The sequence below is a fragment of the Biomphalaria glabrata genome, chromosome 1, assembly GCF_947242115.1.
Source record: "Biomphalaria glabrata chromosome 1, xgBioGlab47.1, whole genome shotgun sequence".
Taxonomy (NCBI): Eukaryota; Metazoa; Mollusca; class Gastropoda; family Planorbidae; genus Biomphalaria; species Biomphalaria glabrata.
In genome coordinates this window covers 8,478,512-8,503,599 of record NC_074711.1, presented here as the reverse complement: position 1 = coordinate 8,503,599, position 25,088 = coordinate 8,478,512, and the positions used below count along the sequence as shown (strand labels likewise).

At 35.5% G+C, this 25,088-nt stretch overlaps 2 protein-coding genes across 4 annotated transcripts; one reads left to right on the top strand and one right to left on the bottom strand.

The window, feature by feature from the left end:
* The first annotated feature begins 5,287 nt into the window (after positions 1-5,287).
* Positions 5,288-8,927, top strand: LOC106077094 (ankyrin repeat domain-containing protein 50-like). Its single transcript, XM_056018532.1, has 2 exons — positions 5,288-5,352; positions 7,466-8,927. The coding sequence occupies exons 1-2, from the start codon at positions 5,288-5,290 to the stop codon at positions 8,547-8,549; spliced, it is 1,149 nt and encodes a 382-aa protein (XP_055874507.1). The 3' UTR covers positions 8,550-8,927.
* Positions 8,928-10,512: 1,585 nt separating this feature from the next.
* On the bottom strand, positions 10,513-24,195 carry LOC106077096 (uncharacterized). Of its 3 annotated transcripts, none has more exons than XM_056020426.1 (5): positions 24,177-24,195; positions 17,923-17,986; positions 16,101-16,466; positions 14,380-14,449; positions 10,513-11,126 (listed from the first exon to the last, which is right to left on the bottom strand). In XM_056020426.1, exons 2-5 carry the CDS (start codon positions 17,942-17,944, stop codon positions 11,078-11,080), a joined length of 507 nt encoding a protein of 168 aa, XP_055876401.1. In that variant the 5' UTR covers positions 17,945-17,986; positions 24,177-24,195; the 3' UTR covers positions 10,513-11,077. The 3 variants fall into 3 exon arrangements, with proteins under 3 accessions (XP_055876401.1, XP_055876391.1, XP_055876394.1); XM_056020416.1 differs by lacking the exon at positions 24,177-24,195 and adding an exon at positions 24,006-24,148 and having other exon boundaries at positions 16,101-16,469; XM_056020419.1 differs by lacking the exon at positions 24,177-24,195 and adding an exon at positions 24,006-24,148.
* Between the last annotated feature and the right edge of the window lie 893 nt (positions 24,196-25,088).

Genomic DNA, 25,088 nt, shown 5'->3' with positions numbered 1-25,088 from the left:
TCCGCACTTCTATTCCCTTATTGTAGAAATGAAATTTTAGTTTGAGAGTTTATATTGTGAATATATGTTTTTTTAACGTGCATCATATAGTCGCACATATTACCCGCGGGTTATACTCGTTTTCCCAAACTGATGTCAGATTTACGGGGTATACAAAGGTATAGGAAATTTTACTCATAAACATAGCATAACGGAAACCAAGAAAATTAGTGTGGGTTTTAATCCAACTTTTAGCTTGTCGTGTGGTTGTGAAATGTGCATTGGAAAGCCTTATGAATACCTTATAAATTTCAAGAAAACAATGAGGTCAATCGTATGCCAGATGCGTAATCGTAGGGCCCAGTTCACTTGCTGCAACAGATATTTCTCCCCCATCACCAGATAACTAGGTCAAAGACTTTCGTCGAAACAACATACTACAGATTACAGATACGACCGTGGACTCAATTTCAGAAGCGTGGTGCACTCTGTGTATCGCTTGTTGGAACAAATGGAGAACGAGTGCGTCTCGAGGGAAAGACTTCTGATGAGCAACTAATATATGCACCTTAAAAGTTTAATATACGAATGTGGAGTGAGGCAGTTGACCTTTTTTTTTAGGTAACCACCAGTTTAGAGCCTAAATATTTTAATGACTTGACCGTTCACAACTCTCCAGCATAAGCTGTAGAATCTGACAGGCATAGTCTCTCCACTAGACGAGAGTGCAAGAACCCCACCAGTCAGATATCAGCATTTACCAGGGCAGAGTATCAAGGGACTGGAAAGAAGCTTATGTCACCCCCCTTCCTATTTAAAAAAGGAGAAAAATTACAGACCAGTATCACTAACCAGCATCACATGTAAAATCCTAGAACACATAATATGTAGCACATCATAAACCACTTACACCAGTGATTCCCAAAGGAGTCTATATAGACTACGAAAACTTCCAAGAAGACTTCTAAGGGGTCTATGAAAGTGAAAAAATAAATTGAGGGTCTATGACATGTCCACGGGGGTCTACGATAATGGATTTCATTTAAGCAGGTTGTGACTTTTATTTTCACATCCGATTAATGTAATTAATTCCTACACTAATATGATTTGTACCATTATTTATCCTTTCAATATTTATCCTGTTATTCAAATGGAAAAGTGTAATTAATTTCAGCACTTATTTAAATAGCTTTATCTAAACGTAACTATTGATAAACAAAATGAAATGTAGATTTTACAGTGTTGCTTATTTTAAATTGAGACTCCTTCCTTCCTTGTCAAAATATTGGTTGCTAATTCCCTTTTTATGACGATATGAAATTAATGATGCTGGATGATCATTCGAGACTATGCCACTCTGATAAAAGATATTAAAAGCTTTCCAACACTCAAAAGATAAAGTTTAGAACAAACCCAAAAAATCTCTCTTCAACATTATGTAGAGAAGATTTGGTTTGTTAGCGTCTTACAAGATCTCTTTACTTAGAGCAAAATACGAAAATCACTAGATAAAACCTTGATTTTACCAGCCGTTGTAGTTTTAAAAACTCTTACACAAACCTTCATCTGATATTACTAAATGAATTTTTGTATGCAACAATACAGTTCCAGGGCACACTGGTAGTATGAATTATAACGTTAAAAGCTTCTTTGTGTGATTTTTTGTAAATGGGTTATACAGTGTTGGATCAGCGGCGTCACAGGCTCTTCTCTGATAGAGTGTAGCGCTGTTTGTTCCTTAGTTTTCCTTAGGTTTGATCTACGAAACCTTCCCCGTGTTTGGGTACAGCTGCAAGGCATGCTGAGGTTTGAATTCAGTTTTAATTCTGCTAGGTGGGTTGCAAGACAAGGCTGATGAATCTCTCCTGCCCGAAGCTTAGCATCGGAAATTGTCCAGTAGCTTGTGCGTCGCACTTGGCTCGGGCACCTGGTACTAGTTATTAACTCTTTCTCTCCTAATCGACGATACCATCGTTGATTTTGACCTTATTAATGTTTAATTCTGTAAACTTGACTTTGTATTATATAAAAAGAGCATGCCTTTCCCTTTAATTCTATACCAAATACAACATTTTCTGATGACAAACAACAAAGCTATTGAAGCCCAATCATAACAGGGAAGTGAAATAGCAATGAGCCAAATGAAGAATTCCTTCGAAACGTGGAAAAAAAATTACGGAGAAAAAGAGTTAAATGAAGAAAAAAAAAATTTATTTATTGAACTAACAATGCTGAGGACATAATTTAGACGATAAATTGGAATTCAGAAATAGCTCGTGGTAGCCTATTCTTACTTCACTGTATTATCAAATATTTTAATACTTAGTTTATGAAAAAAATAGCTTTAGGCTCTAAGCATAATGAATATGTTTAATGACTGTATAATAAAATTATTGTCAAATCATCTCAACAAAAAAAAAATCACCGCGGTCACAACAAAACAAAAAAAAAATCACCGCGGTCACAACAAAACAAAAAAAATTCCCGCGGTCACAACAAAATAAATAAAAAATCACTGCGGTCACAACAAAACAAAAAAAATCCCCGCGGTCACAACAAAACAAAAAAAAATCACCGCGGTCACAACAATACAAAAAAAATCCCCGCGGTCACAACAAAAAAATCCCCGCGGTCACAACAAAAAACAAAAAAAATCCCCGCGGTCACAACAAAAAAAAAAAAAATCACCGCGGTCACAACAATACAAAAAAAATCCCCGCGGTCACAAAAAAAAAAAAAATCACCGCGGTCACAACAAAATAAAAAAAAAATCACCGCGGTCACAACAAAATAAAAAAAAATCACCGCGGTCACAACAAAACAAAAAAAAAATCCCCGCGGTCACAAAAAAAAAAAAAATCACCGCGGTCACAACAAAACAAAAAAAAATCACCGCGGTCACAAAAAAAAAAAAAAAATCACCGCGGTCACAACAAAATAAAAAAAAAATCACCGCGGTCACAACAAAACAAAAAAAAATCACCGCGGTCACAACAAAATTAAAAAAATCCCCGCGGTCACAACAAAAGAAACAAAAAGTCACCGCGGTCACAACAAAACAAAAAAAAAATCACCGCGGTCACAACAAAACAAAAAAAAAAATCACCGCGGTCACAACAAAACAAAAAAAAATCACCGCGGTCACAACAAAACAAAAAAAAATCACCGCGGTCACAACAAAAGAAACTATAGGCGTAAATGCGATTTTTAGCGCCCCCGAATTGGGAATAGACGCTATTAGTTTTGTGTGGTCTGTTTGTTCATTCGTCCGTCCGTCTCGTTTAGATATCGTAAATTAGAAAAGATATTGAAAATACAACTTTATGATATTTTATGCCTTTAAAAGTTCTGCTTTTTTCTTTTCTTAAAGCGATTTTTTTTTCTGTGTTTTCTCAAATGTTTGATATATCCACTCTATTGGTATAGCTGCACAAACAAGTGTCAACTTGATTAGCCCATTGTCGAGTACCATGACATGGTACAAATATTTTTTTATGCCACAATTTCTATTGTCCGTGGTGGGAGGCGTCTGTGTTTGATAAATGCGGTTTGTTTAGATAACTACATAAACAAATCTTCCCATTTTACTGGGGAGCAGGTGTTGTACATTAGAGTGGGCTGGACTTCAATGACCACCGCCATCTTTTGCTCGTTGAGGTGTGACAGCGGCGATCTATTGTTCCTAAGTTGTGACCGCGGTGATGACATAAGACACCGCTTTTGACACCTTTTGTTGTCTTCTCTTACCGCTCTCTGACATGAGGATTGGTCAGTTCGGTCAGGGGGACGGACGAAATACGGGATGTGACGTAGACATTGGACACTGCAATATAAAGCAAGAGAGACGCTTGTGGACTTCATATCGTTAAGTAGTCTTACGATACACGTATTGCTGCCTTCAATTTATGTGATTTCTGAGAGACTTGTAGATTTTATATTGTTAAGTTGCCTTTCAATACACGGATTGTTGCCTTGTGTTTTTTTTTTTTGTGATTTCTGAGAGACTTGTGGATTCTATATTGTTAAGTTGCCACGAATCGTTGCCTTGTGTTTTTTTGTGAGTTCTGCGAAACAGAAAAGTTGTTTAGTGAACATTAGGAATTTTCAGAATTTAAGATTTACTGGTAAGTAGGACAGTTTTATATTTAATAATTCATATTATTTACATTTATTGTCTGGCTACTCAACATTTGTATTTCTATAATTTTAGACTTAAACAAAATTATACACATAAGTGATAGTTAAAGTATTTCTACTACCACACCCTTCCCTTATCGTCTCAGTAAGCGTTTGGTTTACAAGCGATAAGAAAATATAACAAAGTATTCCATTCATTTCCCTTTTTTTTACATATCATATTTTTACAATTTTCGTGAGACTGTTAATTAAAATTTAAATATAAATTTAGCTTTATCGATTTTTTGTTTTCGTTTTTATAGTTGTTCCAATTGTATTAATAGCAACCTATTAATAAATTGTTTTTAATAAGAACATTTATTATTTTTGGCGGACTTATACCTTGTTACCTAAAAATGTTTTTAATTCTTTGTAATGTTTATTCTCGCGTGATTGTTTCAAAGAGATCAACCCCATGAGTTAGATCTAAATACAAAATTAAAGTATAAGGTTTAAAATATATATATATAAGAAATAGAATTCGTAATCAAGTATGTTTATATTTAGTTGCTACCAGTACTACGTTAAAATAGTTGGCATATATGTTTATTTTGCCCGGAACACGGAAATGTATAATGTATAAAATAAATAGTGTGTTTTATTGCAAGAAAAAAACATCGGTCTGGCCCATTCTTTACATTTTAACCATTTTTTTACGCTTTTCTTACTATGAGAAAAGTGAGCTGTGAAGCACTGCATGCATGGAAAACATGCCAGACCCTCTTGCAGAATGAATGGAAAACGTTCTGCTTTTTCAATACTACCTTTAAAAAGAACCTTTTTAATACACAAACCACTTAGAAACTATCCACGAAACACTATTTCTGAAAAAAAAAAAGATAAATGACTAGCTTTACTTAACATTTAAAGCATATGTTTGGATTCTTAACATACTGTAAATATTTATATTGTAAAAATTCTGTGATAATTAAGTCTTAAATTAATCTTAAGAACAAAAGTGTATCTTGTTTCTAGTGTACATTTAAAGCATATGTTTGGATTCTTAACATACTGTAAATATTTATATTGTAAAAATTCTGTGATAATTAAGTCTTAAATTAATCTTAAGAACAAAAGTGTATCTTGTTTCTAGTGTACATTTTGTTTATTTTACGTTTACAGCCAGTGTAGGATGGAGACAAGTGTCTGCTCATCACCACCCAAATCTAGGGCCAGGAAAAGAGAGTATGATTACTAGTAAGTTTTACCTTTCAAGAGTCAGTCTGATCTATTTCTCAAATTCTTCAGCCCCTATTAGTTAGTTTCATTGTTTTTTTGGTCAGACGTGTCTATTTGTTTTTTTACTATCTTTCTAAATCTCTTTCTCACATTTGTTATTAAGTTTAAAGTTTGTTATTCAATGTAGTATGATAGAAGAAAATGGTATGATAAAAGACTGCTTTTCATGTTGCGAAAAGAACAGTTCTTTCTTTCAAATAACAAACTGTGTAAGAAAAAAATACACTCTACATTTAACGTAGATTTCAAAATATCTATTTTAACAAACGTAACTGTTTATTTTTTTCTTTCTTATTTTAAATTTGTTAAGTACTTTCGAAACTGTCTTATGTCTATATATATATATACTAGACATATGTTACCCGCGACCCGCGGGTCTTTATTTGCGCATTACTGTCGATATAGTCACTGAGAGTGTTTTGTAAACATAAACAATTAAACGAAATAATAATGTAATAAGTAAAGCGAATGTGTCAATGTAAAAATAGTGTGAATGAAGCTATAGAATCAAAATAGCTAATAGGCTTAAATCCATTTTTTAAAATTAAAACATTTGCTTTTGAATAATCTAGTGGATTGGATTTAGATGTATGTTAAACGTAGCTATTGATCCTTTCACGTTATTTCTCTTTCGCTACGAAAATAAAAAATTAGTTTTGCGAGAATGGTTTACCCGAAGTCGATACATTCTTATCTATTAAAAACGAAAAGAGCGATAGCTTTGATAAATGGGATTATAAAGTGAACAATTAAACGAAATAATTTTTAGTACGCGATTCATGAATGAATATAGATCTAGGCCTATCTCAACTCGGCTTCGCAGCTTTCGTAAACGAATGTAGGCCTAGCTTTAGAAAACCAAATTTGAATGTTTATTTGATCAAAATATGAAATGAATGGACTTTAATTAATATATTTATGTGTTAAAGTATAAAACTATCTGTGCGAAGAGAAGTTTTATCATCTTAGAGTTGGATTAGAGTTTTAGATCTAGGGATGGGATTATAAAGTAAACAATTAAACGAAATAATTTTTAGTACGCGATTCATGAATGAATATAGATCTAGGCCTATCTCAACTCGGCTTCGCAGCTTTCGTAAACGAATGTAGCTTTAGAAAACCAAATTTGAATGTTTATTTGATCAAAATATGAAATGAATGGACTTTAATTAATATATTTATGTGTTAAAGTATAAAACTATCTGTGCGAAGAGAAGTTTTATCATCTTAGAGTTGAATTAGAGTTTTAGATCTAGGGATAGGATTATAAAGTAAACAATTAAACGAATTAATTTTTAGTACGCGATTCATTACGGTATTGTCTAATGAAAGAATGTTCGTCAGGAAATCTGTAGTCACAGATATCAGGAACTAATTTATGTAAAAAATGCTTTTGAAACACAAAATTGAAGGTTAATTTTATTATATAATGAAATCAATGGATCTTCTTTTGTATTTTCATGTGTCAAAGTAAAAAACTATCTGCGCAAAGTGTATTTCTTAAAATTAGATCTAGGTCTAAATCCTTTCTATCTTTTCTTATGTCAACATTGTAGACATGGCCTAGATCCATAAAATACTATAGCTGTAATAGAGTCGGACAACTTTATTTTTTTTTTGAGGGTCTTAAGTTTGTTTTAGGGCTACAATACATACACTACGGTCTAAGTTGGTACCCAAGAAACATTCCTGCCAAGTTTTATCAAGATTGGTCAAGCGGTTTTGGTGTCTATAAGTAACATACATACATACATACATACATACATACATACATACCCCTCACATTCTACTTTATAATATAGATATATGTGTATATTAAAGCGTGAAATTCTGGGTGCAGATATAATACTTGAATTAAGTGTCCTAATATTAAAAAATAACTTTTTTTTTATTAATGTTAAAAATTAGGATACATATTTTCCCAAATTTACTTTTTCTCCAATATTTTGCTTCATTTAGAATAGTGTTAATAGAACGTATGTAAAAAGAGATAAATATAAATACCAGTGGGGGGGGGGTAAAAACATTTATTTTTACTGAAATTCTAATTTTTTTTACTTATAATCTGCAGTGAAAAGAGTCACCGGAAGTACGCAAAAAAGGTGAAGAAAAGTCTATTCTCAGCCATTGAAAAAAGAGACCTTGAACATTTCGCCAAAATCGTTAATACGCGAGTCCAAGTGACAACTTGCAGTGGCAAAAAGATTATCCAGAAAGCTTTCATTAAAGCTTGTCGGGCAGGCGAAACAAACATCGTCCGATTTCTGATTCGTAACGAGGCTGAGGTCAACGAAAGATCGAAAGATGATCTCACGCCTATCATGGCCGCAGTTCTGTCTAACTCTTACGACACGGTTGAATTCTTGCTCGAATGTAGAGCTAAGATCAGAACCCGTTTAAAGCCTACACAAGACAGCGTACTCCATGTGGCTTTAAAGAGAGGATTTTATCATAGCGATATCGTAGGTTCAGAAAACTGGGACCCTAAATTTTTCATCGACACTAAAATAATCAAACTTCTAATTGACAATGGAGCTTCAGTTAACCAGAAATGTAAAGACGGTTACCTGCCCTTGTCACTTGCTGCCTCTTCCAACAGGAATGCAGTCATCACTCACCTCATTAAGAAAGGCGCTGATGTCGACAGAGTGGACAGTAGATATGAGATGACTCCCTTGATGCACGCAGCTATTGCAGGCAATGTCTACATCGTAAGACAGCTTCTGAAATACAACGTAGACATAGACATCACAGACAAGTGGGACTACTCTGCTCTCATGTTGGCTGCACATTTCAAAAAGCCTTTAGTTGTCTCAGCTTTAATTCAAGAAGGCGCTGATGTCAACATGGTCAGTGACTATAATGGAAAGAACGCCCTAATTTTGGCTACAGAGTCCAACTGTTTTGATTCCGTCAATAGTCTTCTGGAAAAAGGAGCAGACGTGAACTACGGAGAGCCAAGGCGAGGCACAACCGCCTTGATGATCGCAGCTCAAAATGGGTACATCGATGTCGTGGACACTTTACTCTACTACAATGCAGATGTTGACCTGAGAGACGAGGATGGACATACAGCAGTGTGTTTGTGTTCAGATGATGAGATTGTGGATTTGATAAATAAATCATTCCGGTATGACATGACCCATGTCTCATAAGTCAAATGATGTATAGTTTGCATGTATAAGTATACACTGGGTATAGACACATAGATGTATTAAAGTTTTATTGAAATGCATTATAAAAGCTATTTATGTATTATATTTTTATTTTTTTTTTAAATTGTAAATACTTTAATAATCAATAAATAAAATCTATGAGCAACTTAACAATCTTTTATCTTTTATGTTTAATCTTTAAGTAATTTTATTTAGTTGAAAGCTTGAACTAAATGTTCATTCCCTCCCTTTACTTAATTATCTAGCTGAGGCTCGGTCCATCTTGTGACGAGGTTTTTGTAACGCTTTAGGGATTCTCACATTTTTCTTGGTAACTTGTGCAGTTTGTTCTCTAATTTCATTTGTTTTTCACATGATGTCATCATTCTTTGTTTTTTTTTCATTTCTTTATCTTGCGCTTGAACTTGGCTACCTAGAAGGGGGCTCGAGGTTCGACACCCGACTCTGGCAGAGTTGTCTTTACTGAGCGCCTAAAGGCAGCACGGAAAACCAACTCCTAGATACCCTCTTCCCCCCCCCCCCCCCCCCACTGGTCCACTAACGATATTGGACCAAATGCGCTCTGAGCATGCTATAAGTAATAAAGTAGTGCTATAAAATAAGCTATAATAATATAACCGGTTTCCATAGAACCTTAGAACGGTAATCTATCATTTAATAAATGACCATATCAAACAGACATAAATAGGATCGCATCACATTTTGTGCCATACACATTGCCATAAAGTTATTAAACATTTAAAAAAAAACGATAATATAATCTAAAATTCAATATATAATTAGTTACAAGCTCTGGTCATATCAAATAGACATACCATATTAAAAAACGGTCACTTACCAATTTGAATCTTTTAAGTTGCTGTTAAATTATTAACCATAAAAAAAAAACGGGAAATGTAAAACAAGCAAGTAGAAAGGATATAGAACAAATAATGACAAGATGTAATGAGAACATTAAAGCTAGGTGTCACTTGTGGTCTTCCATACTTTTGTTCTAATCACAAATCAATTATTTTGGAAATCTCTTGCTTAACAACTGACACGTACACACTTTGAAGAATCAGCATAGACTTCTCATGTACTTTTATTGAATTTAAAGTACTGGTATGCTGAAAGGTTAGCCACCTGTCAAATACTATAAATAGAGAACTTTAATAACAAACCAGATAATATAAATAAAACAAAAAATCAAAAGAGGAGAGTGTCCCGGCCATAATGACTATATAGAAAAGCAATGGCTCTTGTCATATATATAGCTCCTGCTTCGTGGTCGAAGATGAGCACATTTCTCATTTCCTATGGACTCGAAGATGACTGTAAAGTCCAATCCTCGCTTTAAAAAGCCGGCCGTATACGTGGCATGGGTGGGTTAGGTCAGTTACAGATAGGCCTGTTTCTTCTCTCAGCTTTTTGTTGGTTCGGCGCTCTTGCTTAAACGAAGATAAAAGAGTGCCACGTTATAGCACTATATATCGTTATAATATGATAAAACAGAAGAGGCATATACAACACGTATACCAATGACTTAAATTCTGCCAAGTCACTAGTTTTCCTGGCTAGCTCAGGCAACCCATTCCATGCTTTAATAGCACTAGGGAGCAGGAGCATTTGTATACATTTATTCAAAATGTAATGTACCTTTATATCTTATATACGTGTTGTATATGCCTCTTTTGTTTTTATCATGACAGTATGACGAAATATTTGGATATAACGGGGCATACATTTTTATCTTCGTTTAAGCAAGAGCGCCGAACCAAGCAAATATCTGATTCGGTTTGAAATATTTACGTATGTTATCATTGACGATTTTATAAAAAAAAAATAATTTTTTTTTGTTTTTGTTGTGTTAAAAGATCTCTATGTCCAGTCTAGATATAATATATATAGGTATGTGGCACATACCTATTTTCATTAAGAAAGAAACGAAACAACACAAAGATATTTTTAGAAATTAATGTATTGTCTTTTAACTCATCAACATAACCCGATGCACATAATAATATCGTTTTTAGAACTTACCCTAAACTATACAAGGATCAGCTAAATGTTGGATAGTAGCTACACATAGAAGTACTCTCTACCCATGTTTTGAAATGTATATTTTTAGTTTTTAATCGCTATACACAAAACTGTGTCGTAATCAATCATCTGTTTATCATTATTTTAACATCACTAAGTGATCGTCTAATTAAAAATTAAATAAATTAAATAATTTATGACCTAAAATAAGCTTTAAAATGTCAATTTGTATAAACAAGCTTTGAAGAAGCAACAAAGTAGCCTATGTATACATTTAGACTTTAAATAAAAGCAGACATAAATATTTAAACAGAGGTACATTAAATAAGTATTCACGTCGCTAAATATTACACAAAAGTATCATTTCTATAATGTGCTAACGAAATGAAACCAAAAAAAAATCGAACTTTGATATATACATTTTCAAACATGTATTTACAAAGAGGCACTGAAACTGACGCGTTAGACCTTTATCACCGTTGCTTTTATGACGCGGTTAACAATGTCTTGAGTGAGTTGATGGTGTCTTGTTTTCTGTAGGAAAAAAAAGAGAAATTTAGACAATGTAACAATGTACAATGTAACGTTTTCAGCTGACAAGAGAAAGTGTTTGTACTTCACATCGAAATGGCAACAAAGTTAGAGCATCAAAAACATTCACATATACTTACTAATACTAATACATTTGAATAGTCACATATTTATAAGCAAACATTATAACGTAGTTGCTTTATACCAAGACATCATAAGATGGTGGCTTTATACCAAGACATCATAAGATAGTGGCTTTATACCCAGACATCATAAGAGGGTGACTTTATACCAAGACATCATAAGATGGTGGCTTTATACCAAGACATCATAAGATAGTGGCTTTATACCCAGACATCATAAGAGGGTGACTTTATACCAAGACATCATAAGATAGTGGCTTTATACCCAGACATCATAAGAGGGTGACTTTATACCAAGACATCATAAGATGGTGGCTTTATACCAAGACATCATAAGATAGTGGCTTTATACCCAGACATCATAAGAGGATGACTTTATACCAAGACATCATAAGATAGTGGCTTTATACCCAGACATCATAAGAGGGTGACTTTATACCAAGACATCATAAGATAGTGGCTTTATACCAAGACATCATAATCTAGTGACTTTATACCCAGAAATCATAAGAAAGTGGCTTTATACCAACACATCATAAGATAGTGGCTTTATACCAAGACATCATAAGAAATTGGCTTTATACCAAGACATCATAAGATAGTGGCTTTATACCAAGATATCATAAGATAGTAGCTTTATACCCAGACATCATAAGATAGTGGCTGTATACCAAGATACCATAATATAGTGGCTGTATACCAAGATACCATAAGATAGTGGCTGTATACCAAGATATCATAAGATAGTGGCTGTATACCAAGATACCATAAGATAGTGGCTGTATACCAAGATATCATAAGATAGTAGCTTTATACCCAGACATCATAAGATAGTGGCTGTATACCAAGATACCATAAGATAGTGGCTGTATACCAAGATACCATAAGATAGTGGCTGTATACCAAGATATCATAAGATAGTGGCTGTATACCAAGATACCATAAGATAGTGGCTGTATACCAAGATACCATAAGATAGTGGCTGTATACCAAGATATCATAAGATAGTGGCTTTAAGCACAAACCCACTCATCACAACGTTGTTGCTTTATAGACAAAAAATCATAACATAGTAAATAGTAAAATATTCCGTAGATCAGAGATGAGTGCATTGTTTCACATGACAACACAAACCCAGTAAAGACCAAAATAATTTCCCCATCTCACTTTAACAACGATGTTGTCCATCAGTGTAAGGGGGGGGGGGGCTCTGTTTAAGTTTTCTTTTTATCGTCTGTGCCTCTCTTTTGTGTATTCGTTTTATCTCCACACAGCAAAACACAATTGAGTTAACTCCACACATTAGCTTTATCGTCACACACCATAACAGTTTTGTAAGTTCTGCAAAAATCTAAACTAGTGGTCTGTTAGTTCTGTAGAAATCTAAAATAGTGGTCTATTAGTTCTGTAGAAATCTAAACTAGTGGTCTACTAGTTCTGTAGAAATCTAAACTAGTGGTCTATTAGTTCTGCAAAAATCTAAACTAGTGGTCTGTTAGTTCTGTAGAAATCTAAAATAGTGGTCTGTTAGTTCTGTAGAAATCTAAAATAGTGGTCTATTAGTTCTGTAGAAATCTAAACTAGTGGTCTGTTAGTTCTGTAGAAATCTAAACTAGTGGTCTGTTAGTTCTGTAGAAATCTAAACTAGTGGTCTACTAGTTCTGCTAAAATCTAAACTAGTGGTCTACTAGTTCTGCTAAAATCTAAACTAGTGGTCTATTAGTTCTGTAGAAATCTAAACTAGTGGTCTATTAGTTCTGTAGAAATCTAAACTAGTGGTCTGTTAGTTCTGTAGAAATCTAAACTATTGGTCTATTAGTTCTGTAGAAATCTAAACTAGTTGTCTGTTAGTTCTTTAGAATTATAAATAGTGTTTCATTGTTATTTTAAAATATAATTGAATATATAAATAAGATTAAAACTTTTTCGGTCGCCTGAGATTTTATGAAAACACTCTTTGCAATCTTATTGCAAATAGAACCCGTTGCTAAGCGATTTGATAACGCTGTTACATTTTGCATTTTAATGTATCTAAATCGGGCATACATTATACCTTTATTAGATGACAACTATAAATGACACGTCTTATTGGCCATCAGAACGTGAGACATCCTTTTCAAAACAAGTGAAGCATAAGAACACTTGACAGTGTTATAATACAATCTGCTATTGAATATGAATACAAGGCCTGGCAAGACTTGGTCAAAAAAAGGAACTGATCCATAATTGAATAGCTTAAAACTATTTTCTCTCTATGGCTTGTACCTAGCTCTGTTGTTAAAACGAACCGGTTGTGGTACAATCGCATTCAACATGGTGTCACATGAAACATTTCTTGAAGATCTAAACCACTTCGGTTGCACTTATGGAATAAACCTGGCTGCATATTTGACGCTGATATCTTCTAACAAAAAGAAATTCAATTTTGTATTAAATTACCCTGGCAGTCGGGTATAAAAATGTTGAATATTCATTTCTTATTCCTTGATATTCGACTTGCAAATCTTTATTCATGTTTCTTTTATTCTAAATTTAACAATGTATGATAAAAAAATTTATGTGGAGCACAAAAAAAAAAAAAACATGCGAAAAAAAAATCGATTAAGAGTTAAAAACAAAAAAATTCTCTATATCTCTCCATGAGTCTGTTTATCACGATAATGCTAATCACCTAATGTCAATTAACATCATCCCGTCAATATAAACATATTAATTGCTTCAGGATATTTGCAGATATGACACACTCGAAACAACTAAGAAGGAAAACTTAGATTATAAATCCCAACAGGTAGGTTTCATTCCTAGACGTTGTGATGTTAATTTAAACTAAAAGGGAAACAACTTCCAAATATTTGATCCAAGTACATTAGAAAGCTTGTAAGATGCCGGGCAAACTTTTTATATATAGTTTCCTATCTCTCTCTTTCTCTCATTCCTTTGCTGTACTAAAGACATATTTCTCTTTTTTTTTCTGTTTTCCTTCTCGCCCTCCTCAGCACCCCTTTTTATTCTTTATTATCTCTCTTTCTCTACTAACCAACAAATACACAGGCACAACTTTCAAAGGGAAAAAAAATATGTGCATATTCACTGCACCTAAATCTAAATCTTACTTTCTCATTTCAATTTTTTCTCTCAAATCAGCAGTTCCTCTGTTAGCTGAGCCTATTCCAGCACGGGCTTCTGCAAAAAAAAAAAAAACAACAAAGAAGTATTTAAGTCAAATGAGATCCTACGAACATTGCTATACATACCTACAAATGAATTGTAAAACAATAAATGACTGAAAAAAATATTTTTTTTTAATAATCTTACAACAATAATCGTCTGCACATTGGGAACTAGAAGCAGCTAAACAAAGAAGGTCAGAACAAACAAAGTAGGTTCTAGAAATGTGGTTCTCGAACTGTGATCCGCTGACCCCCCAGGTTCTGCCAGGCAATCAAGGGGGTCCGCTGAAAGACAAAAACTATATACAACTAAAATAACTTCTTCGATAAAAGCCAGTTTATCCAACAGTATAATAGTAACAACTCACCACTTGTTATATGTTTATTGCGTACTATTGTATTACGAACTAAACTCCAGATTTGAAGACATTCTTTTAATTTGGATATTCCCGACTGGGTTTTGAGTCGTATAGAGCTTGAACAAACTTAGATCACAATCACAGAAGACTCCACGGGCAGCTTATTAAAATATCCACCAACGAGGAACGTAAACCAATGTTTGAAGAAGGATACCACAAAATCTGGTTACAAAAACATTCCGAATTTTATCCTTCGTTATGGGTATAAAAATTATTGATCTTATCTTATCTTATATAATACAGACGTTACTTCAAAAAAGATTTCCAATCTTATTATTTGGTACTACGTTGAAACATTGTTGTAATGAGCCTCATCCCAAATAAAAGAAACTTGAAATTTGTGCTCGTTTAACTGTGCGGTTTAACTGTGCGGTTTCTACTTACAAACATTGAGCTGGACGTCATTGCACCTTTACAATTATTTTTTTTTTACCTTTTACCTATCCCTTAGTCTATTGGACCATTGGGGCACCATGCAAGATTTGTCAACCCTCTTTCTCCATTCCTCTCTGTCTTTTGCCTTAGTTAGAACCTCCTTCAATGACAGGCCCGTCCAATTTTTTATGGTGTCTTGCCATCGCTTTTTCTGTCTGCCTCTTCTTCTTTTTCCTGGTACTGTTCCCTGAAGGAAGTTCTTTTTGAGCCCCGAAGACTTTGTAATAGCTGGAAAGCATAGTCGTGAGGCTAAGTACGCTTGAACTTGGCTTGATTTGCCTACTTATGAAGAGGGCTTGAGGTTCGACACCCGACTCAAGCAGAGTTGTGTTTACTGAACACCTAAAGGCAGCACGGAAAACCTACTCCAAGATATCCCCCTCCCCCCACTGGTTCACAAATGAGATTGGACAATAGCGCTCTGAGCATTCTATAAGCATGAAAGTAGCACTATATAAAAACCATAATTTATTTATTTATTTAATATGGCCATAGATTTTTAGCTTGTGTTTTTTTTTTTTTTACGATACTTAGCAGGTCATGATGGGGTCTTATTGCTGCTGTAGTCCTATCTCTTTGTTTGTGATGCGGTCTTTCTGTAGCATCTCAAGTAATGGTAAATTTGGATATTTAAAATGTATTTCTTTTTTTTTTTTTGCGCTTTTATATTTGTATTCGTCTTTATTTCTAAACGACACTGACATACAAATAAGCGGACATCTTATAACCATTAGCAGCTTGTCACTAAGTGCCTCTAAGGATAAGCTCAAATACACATTTTGTAATGAGTAAGTTTTTAGCATTAAGTACCTCTTAATTTTTCAACAGTAGACGTCTCCAGTCTCAGCAGATTTGCTTGGCCGCTAAGAACGTCAAACCACCAATCTAACTTTTTCTTTTGTTCCTGAAACCATTCCTGATTGTTTTCTGTGACGTAACTGACAATGTTCAACAGCACAAACTTCGTGGCATCGACTACCTCCTGCCACTTCTTCAGAACGAGGTCCGCCTCATCGACATTGAAGAATTCGTCACTAGGCGACATGATGGTAGGGATGACCTTGACATCACTCAGCCCAGTTGGGGCTCTTCTTTTCAGCCTCCCAGGAAGCTCTTGAAAAAATCTGGTCAAATCTTGGTGCAGCTCGGTGTAGTTGGACTTGAAAGTTGTGAAAGCTGCTGAGTTTAACAAGAAAACAAAATCACACAAGGTGAAATAGCAATAGACATCAAGACATCAAGACATCTAGACATCAAGACATCTAGACATCAAGACATTTAGACATTTGATTTCGTTTGACTTTTTTTTTAGATTCTGGAAGCCTTCTATAACGAATGGCTTGTGTTGAGCCCCGAGCCCCCTAGATAGGGGTCAAGCTAAGCCCAAGTGCTCTTAGCCTCTCGGCCACTCATCCCACACCATTTGATTCTCTCTCTCTCACTCTCTCTCTCTCTCGCTCTCTCTCTCTCTCTCCTCTCTCTCTCTCTGGCTCTCTCACTCTCTCTCTCTCGCTCTCTCTCTCTCCTCTCTCTCTCTCTGGCTCTCTCGCTCTTGCTCTCTCTCTCGCTCTCTCTCTCGCTCTCTCTCTCTCTCCTCTCTCTCACTCTGGCTCTCTCACTCTCTCTCTCTCTCGCTCTCTCTCTCTCTCGCTCTCTCTCTCCTCTCTCTCTCGCTCTCTCTCTCTCGCTCTCTCTCTCCTCTCTCTCTCTCGCTCTCTCTCTCTCGCTCTCTCTCTCTCTCTCTCCTCTCTCTCTCGCTCTCTCTCTCGCTCTCTCTCTCTCGCTCTATCTCTCTCTCTCGCTCTCTCTCACACTCACGCACACACAATGTTAACTCTTACACCTACATTACGACCAAATGTAAACTTCTAAGGAAGTGATTTTCCCCCCCCCAAAAAAAAAAAAAGACTTAGAGAGACCTATTTATGACTCAGTGGAGCCACTATACACCCGTACACCTACTTAGAGATATAAGTTCTAATTAATTTGTGGATTTTTTATTAAATCCTTTAAAACATTGCAGAGGCCTCCACATATTTTCTGTCCCGGGGCCTCCAGATTCTTAAATCCGGCCCGCCCATATTTGCGTTGAACAACGGAGAATCGATCTCGGAATTTCCTTTTATCAAAACAGGTGACCTATCATGTCTGTAGCATTAGCACCAATTGTCCAATAGTCTGTGACATAAACATTTTTGATGGTCTCTTTGTGAAACCTATCAACAAAGAACTAGTAGAAGCAGCAAAGAAATTAGAAAAAAAAAGCAAAGAATGCAACACAGAAGCTGCAAAAAAAAAAGCAGCAAAGAACTTGCTAAAAACCAACAAATAACCACCAGCTAAGAACCAGCACGAACTGAAATTGGACCTGCTGCGTGAGCTTATTTGCCACAATTATATTCAGAATACGTCCTGTGTTTCTGTCATATGTCAGCTCTTCTATTATTACTAGCATTTGCCTTTTTATTGCGGAAATGTTTGCCATACGAGAACATCACACTCGAATCTTTTCTTGATAGCTCAACATAAATATTCAAGACTTTTCAGTTGCAATTAATTTAATATAAGCTTATAGAGATTTCTAAGAGTACATAGAAAGCAAAAAACCAAAACGAAAAAGTTCAATACTTGCCTCTTTCTTGTTTGTAAGACATTTTCCGAATTTAGTTTTTTCCCCTTCACTGTTGACTTAGCCACTGAAAAATTGAACAAAATAAAAATGTCTAGTCTTCGAGCGTTCATACACAACACAGCACACCGGGCGTCACATTCTTTTCAAATTAAACTCAGTGAAACATTGCAGGGAAAAAAAATCAAATCTATGTCTAGCCACCGGTATATGTTAAGAGGGGTGCTGAACAGTTGGTGGCGGGTGGGGCGTGTTCGCTGGGCCAGCAATGGAGCGTTACCCCAAGCTTATCTCTCTCTTTGGCTCTATTTTTTTTTCTTAATGTGCTGATTTATATTCCAGCGTGATTTTTGTGGACCCTTTCTTCAAATAAGGTTTTACTTCCGAGTGTAAACAAAGCCTAACTAAACTTGAGTGTTTGAGGACCAATTTACGCACACACACACACAACCTTGATGGAGAATCCAAAGATAGTGTTAATTACTCGAATACTCGCAAAAGCAAAACATGGCGATATTTTTTGGTGTGTGAGTCTAATTCTAATACCGGAACTGAAATACCAGATTATGTTTAAACCAGTGGTATACAAACTCAGTAGTAGCCTTAGTTGGCTAGGACATTCGCGCTGTTATCATTAGTAGCCTTAGCTGGCTAGGACATTCGCGCTGTTATCAGTAGTAGCCTTAGCTGGCTAGGACATGTTCCATTCATCAGTGCCTTCTTACCACTCGGTATTTGTGACGCATGTGCACCAAACCTACGACTAGAAAATTCTTCTTACAAGCTTGGATAGGAATATTAGTACATATCCACAATGGAAATCTAGTAATTTAATTGTAAAATAAAATATGATTACGCTTTATCAAGACAATATACATTGAAAACTTAAATTACTTCATCTATGTACTTTTAAATGAGAGGTGAGAACTGCAGGAGATGATCCGTAGCAAGATTTTACAACAATAAGGGGGGGGGGGGTACACCTATATTAATTAAATATCAAATATTAAATATGTCATTAATTATTCTTTTTCAGTGCGTAGAATTTTTTTTTGTAACAACGTACTTCCGCCTTTCGTGGAGCTATGACTGTAGCTGCAAGGCTGTTCATGCTTCTCTTAAAGTACAATCTGACGAAAATCCCCACACTCATATTTGCACCAAGGCGTTGCACTGTGAAAACTGGCGCAAACAGTGCAGAGGACAAAAGAACAGCTCTGGCACAAGAAAAGCCCCATAGTAAAAAAAATCAAGGCAACCGACACTAGCTCCAGCTGGAATAACCTGCCCAGTGTGAAGCCGAACATCCAGGGCTGCCATAGGTCTCACCAGCTACATGAGGAGGCACCAAAACTTCCAGTGCAAGGCCTTCAGCCCCTAGAGGATGAAAGTGGTGTTTTAATAGAACCACGATGGATGAACTATAGCCTATATTTGTTCTCAAGACAAATTACCTAATGTCTCTTCATCTAATAAATGTAATACCGAAAATCTGTGACTGCTTTAGACAAGTGTCTGGTAAACGTAGCCTTACACTTTTCATAATTGGACACATAAGAGAAAGGCATGGTGATAGGCGCGGGTTGCTGCGATTGGTCGCCCCTCCCCCACCACATATATTACACAAATATATAAATAAATGCATAAATAAAATTTTAAAGACCATATATATAGATGAATATTCATTTCCTAATATGTATCTACTCTTTCGATTATCAGAGCATGCAATAAATATGAAGAGTTGTCCTTGCTATCAACACAAAACCGCTGTCAAAAAAGTGGTAATGGAATCTTAGAATAATTTCTGTGATCGCATTGCAAACACTTTTAAAGAGACCGATGTTAGCGTTACGTTTTCTAAAGAAAGCAAATAAATATATTTAAAAAAAAAAAGACGTGTCCGCGATGTGCCCTTAGAAAACCGTTCAAGCATTTATTCATAAGAGTACTCTAAATCAAAACAGTGACAAGTTTACATACGATAAGGTTTTTTTTATTATTGTGTTTTTTGCTGTTGGACGGGCCGTTTTCTACTCGTTTAGATCAATGTTAGCTTTGTGTAAATATAAGATGGACAAGTGTCATGTCTTCCAAAATCGTTGTGGGACCTCCGGCGAATTGTGAACATTTGAAGGGAGACATTTGTATCGATGTATTTTAACTCATTATTTGTTTGTATAATAATTAAATGATGGGAATGATACTCATTTTATGAAGAAATTTAAATACAAAAGTCAATGGCTAAAGGGAAGTTCCTGTGCTAGAAACCTCATTTTAGACTAAGAGCTACTTGAGGTTGGGAAAAGTTCTGAAAACAAAATTGTACAACAAGAGATCCAAGCTAGTAAATCAGAACCCCTTAATGATGGTCTTTTTGTTTCAATGAACTAGACATTTTTTCGTCCCGACGAAATTTTTTTTTTTAGGACACCTCAGCTTTTTTAGCTTTTGACTTCAGTTGTCGAGCTGTTTACATCCTAGGAATCCTTGGGCTTTTGCCTCTTTTTTTTGCCTCTTTTTGGGGTATTTCATTCACCTCTTTTCTGGGCTTTAGCCTCTTTTTTGGGCCTCCTTTTTTTTTTTTTTTAAATGAAATTTTATTCAAAAGAAAGGACATAATATATTATTTTATATCAATAATAAGTCAATGGCTAAAGGGAAGTTCCTGTGCTAGGAACCTCATTTTAGACTAAGAGCTACTTGAGGTTGGGAAAAGTTCTGAAAATACTTTTGTACAACAAGAGATGGAAGCTCGTAAAATGTATTCTGGTGGGTCAAACAGAACCCTTTAATGATGGTCTATTTGTTTCAATGAACTAGACATTTTTTTCTTCCCGACGAAATAACAAGGGCAAAAATCGTGTCCTCGTTTATAGTAAAACTTGTCAGAAGTACAGAAAAGCGTGTACAACTTGATGTGCATCACAAAAAAGGTAAACATCGTTTGGCATGCACATTAGTACCAAACAAAAAATGCTCAAAGCGACTTACAGTTAATCATAATTATCATTTAAATCCATATAAATTAGGATGTGTGGAGGCTTATACCCTCTCATTCAAAAGCCCTGAACTCAATTGTATTTTACCTAACAGAGCAAGAGAAAGTGAATTATCATCACATTCTGGCATGAGCGTCTAGCACTATTCATTAGCTTGTAATTTATATCAGTTAAAGGATCAAAACCTGAGCTATGTGTTAGAATTGCAAAGAGCACAAAGACAAGGGAAAAGCTTAAACCATTTGGAATGATAAACAAAATATAAAGGATTTTTTTAATGAAGGGAGCGCACCATTTAATCACTGATATATATCTTAATATTGCGCGTTTTATATCCCTTATATAAAACAAAACTAATAATTACCACTAATTAATTAACTATGGTGAAAGCATATGATCTCTGAAAGGGACAGCTCAAGACCTTTCAATAGTCTCTGAACACACTACTGACACCCAAAAGCCCTTGTCGAAGACTGGTGCAGAGGACGAAAAGTTGAGCAGACCCTCATCGTACAACGGCCTTTTGTCTGAATAAACAAAATATACAGGTCAGTGTGTTCATATGAAGCAATGCCTTTTTTAATCTTCGGAATAGAAGCGTTTTATTATTAACCCTTAAAGTGCTGAGCTGTTTTACAATGAGTGCACCCAAAATGGAATTACAATTCTGATGTTTAGAGGCTAAACTACCGCACGCGTTTTAAGGGTTAATATTACTGTTGGTGTTATTAGTTCTTCTACAATTTACCGTGGAGTATTTGGCTCCATCTGTCTCGGATGACAATGGATGTGCCCAGATGAGTGACTGGTTTTAGTTTCTCCTTGAGACGGGACAGAATCTGCTGAGATAATTTAGGCTTATTCTGAAGCGGCAACGTTTGTCACAGTTTGTGCCTAGCTGATAAAGCAGCTTTCTTTCTCTTTCTTTTGACTGAGGCCCCTTTGTTTCCTTTGCTTTCGGCAAGGATCGTACCAGCACGCACAGTCTGTCTCCATGCTGTTCAATCTTAAGCTATTTCCTCCCACATACTTTTATTGATGCCTGTACTTCTCATTTCTCACTTGCAGACATATCTGTAGGTTAGTCTTGGGCGGCCTTTGGATCTAACTCCTTCCGCGAGCTAAGCATAGAGGATGTCTTTAGGAAATTTTCCATCTGGCACTAAGGTGACATGTCCGAGCCAACGTAGTCTTCTCTGTGTCAAAAGAGCATAGAAATACATTGGTAATTTTCAAAATCTCCTTATCGGAGACACGATCCCAACAGGAGAATCACATTATGTGTCGTACGTAGCACAAGTGAAAACTGTTAAATCTAATCTCTTGATGTATGCATGTTGACCAGCTATCACTACAAGAAAGAGCAGTTGCTCCGTTTAAATTATATAGACAAAGACAATGTGCTAACCAAACCATTGTTATATTAACCGAAGGAATAATAACAACTGAACTCACAGATACCTTCAAGGCCCTTAGTATTTCTAGGAACATTCTCGTTGTCTGTCGACCGCCTTTACTTTTCCCCAACCAAGGTCAGAGCTGGGTGGAATCAGAGGCGCCCAAAGATCCCGAAATTAAAATTCCCAGTCTTTACCAGAATTCGAACCCGGGACCCCCGGCTCAGAAGTTAAGCGCTTTACCGCTCAGCCACCGCACCTCTCGAAGATTAATGAGGAATGCAATATTTCCCGTGGTTACGCAGCCCCAGCTGTGACCTACATATTTTGCCACATCCATGGCAAGCATAACCATTGTCCGCCGGTGGTCGATTAATATTTCCTGTTCGCCGTCCACGTCTGTCCTCGGCAGCGGATTTTCGTTTGTTCTCAAATGCCCAACACATTCGTCCACTACAGATGACCTTACTAGTCTTGTGATGGCATCATCGAGAGATGATTTCTGATAGTAAATTTTTTTACTTTATATAATAAGTTATGGTCGTATTCTCTACTATCCTCTTGGAAGACTATCACTAGATAATACCAAAGTTCTAAAAAAATCCTGGGTGTGTTACATTTTAGGTCAACAGAACATGATCTACTACTTTATCATTAGAGTTGGATTATCCCGGACTAGATACCTTGTACACAGAACATAGTCCCGCTATCAGAGAGCTAAAAAAAAAACAAAATTTGTTCGCGAGTGTATATATGAGTGTGTGTGTGTGTGTTTATGAGTTTGTGTGTGTGTGTGTGTGTAAGAAAGAAAGAAGTGGAAATGAGATATTACTGTCAGAGATACATGATGAAATACAACAGACAAGGGGTTTGTGTGATATATCCATTATATTTTTTTAAAGCCTTAACTATAAATAAGTTTTCCGACCTTTCTCATGTCTGAATTCCCCATATTTACACCTGTTCTGTATGCCAAAATAAAAAAATATCCGTGTACAATAACACACTAGTCCCTTGTCAACTTCGAAACTAAATTTTTTTTTTTTTTTGGTATTATCTCTTACGCCTAAAATATTCAAATATGTTGAATAAAAAGGAAGATCGTACAGAGCTTTTATCAACTCTGTCTGTCTGTCTGTCTGTCTGTCTGTCTGTCTGGTAAAAAGTACGTACACGTTATTTCTCCACACCCAATCTTGGATCAAGTTGAAATTTTGCATAATTATTTTTTGTAACTGACAAAGCAAGAATCAATTTTTAAAAAATTAACCAGTTAGTTCATTAACTTTTTTTTTTTGCCATCGAACAAACGTAAGAAATTGTACTGGACAGATGTAGTGTTATAAGTTGAATTAGTCCCCTTTATACTTTATGTTTACAAATTCTCCCAGGTCAAAAAATAATTCAATAATTAATGAAATTATCGTTTTGAGATTTTAATAAAATGTCTAGTCACGAAGCACGAGATTATGTGCGAGATTTCATCTCGATAGGATAAGGAAAAGTTGTCGAAATAAATGATTCAAAATTTGTACAATGACGAATTTGACTACGACTATAGTTAATAGTTGTACATGAAACATTAGTAGTCTGACGAGCTTACGGAACATAAACAAAAGCTCTTTAAGCTAGTCACGCCAACTAGGAGATAATTCATACACCGCTAAACTACGACTAACAAAATCATTACCTAATAAACAATCAAGAAGATACCAGAATTAAAACATGTTGCATGCGTTTGAGCTGATACAAAGTCTATAGGAGTATCCAGCATGAAGCGGTTGCCTAAACAAGTCCGGAAAACAAATATCTGAACACGGTATATAAATTTATAGATACCAAAACATTCGTACTCCCTTACTGAATCCAGTCATTTGTTTCCTTTTAGGACCGGTTCACCGGCTGTTCATTTTTTATTTTGACCCAAATTGTACACTATTAGGCCTACCTGGGGGAGGACGGGAGTCTAAATATAGATGAGGTTTACCAATGACCAACTCTCGCCTAGTTTTATGATTATTTTGGGACCCACCACGCGGAAGTCTCTCAAATCTCTGTAACGCTCTAATACTTACAGTCGAATTCGTGTGTGCAGATAATGTGTACAGCTGACAAAACGACTGTGTATTTATTTAAAGAAGCACATCGGTGGCCTATTTAGCTTCTATCGGAATACAACACATTTGATTGAAATATTAATGAAACCAGGGTATGCCTACTTGTTTAAAGGGGACGTCTCAGCTAGACGGCAAACTTGTCAGGCACTTGATAATATTTGACAGAGGCCATCAGAGGCCTACTGAAGTAAGGTCAAGTTATTAGGATTCTATTAAAACTACGCTACGATTTTAACAAACCTTCACATAGATCTGATCCTTATGCAAGTCTCAGTTGAGCGAAACTCTATTTAAAAAGAAATAAAAAGAACTAGCTGCTTACCTTACCTGTTTGATTTGTAGAAACACAGCGTGTTTTTTTTTTTGTAATGTAACCGGTATTTTTTATGTCTGAAGTAGACATTGAATGAATACATGAGTTGATTGATAAGGAATTTTTAACGGGTCAATTCATACATAACTATATAGTGTATAGGTGCATGCGTCGTGATCGAATATTGAATAAAAAGGGGGGGGGGAGTCTAAAAAGCCAATGTATTCATTTAAGATGTAAAACAACTTTCGGAAGATGTGCATATTTCTTCCTGCTTATGTTAGATGAATGGGAAAAACTGACAGCATTCTCATGTCTCAACACAGACACATGCACACCTTTT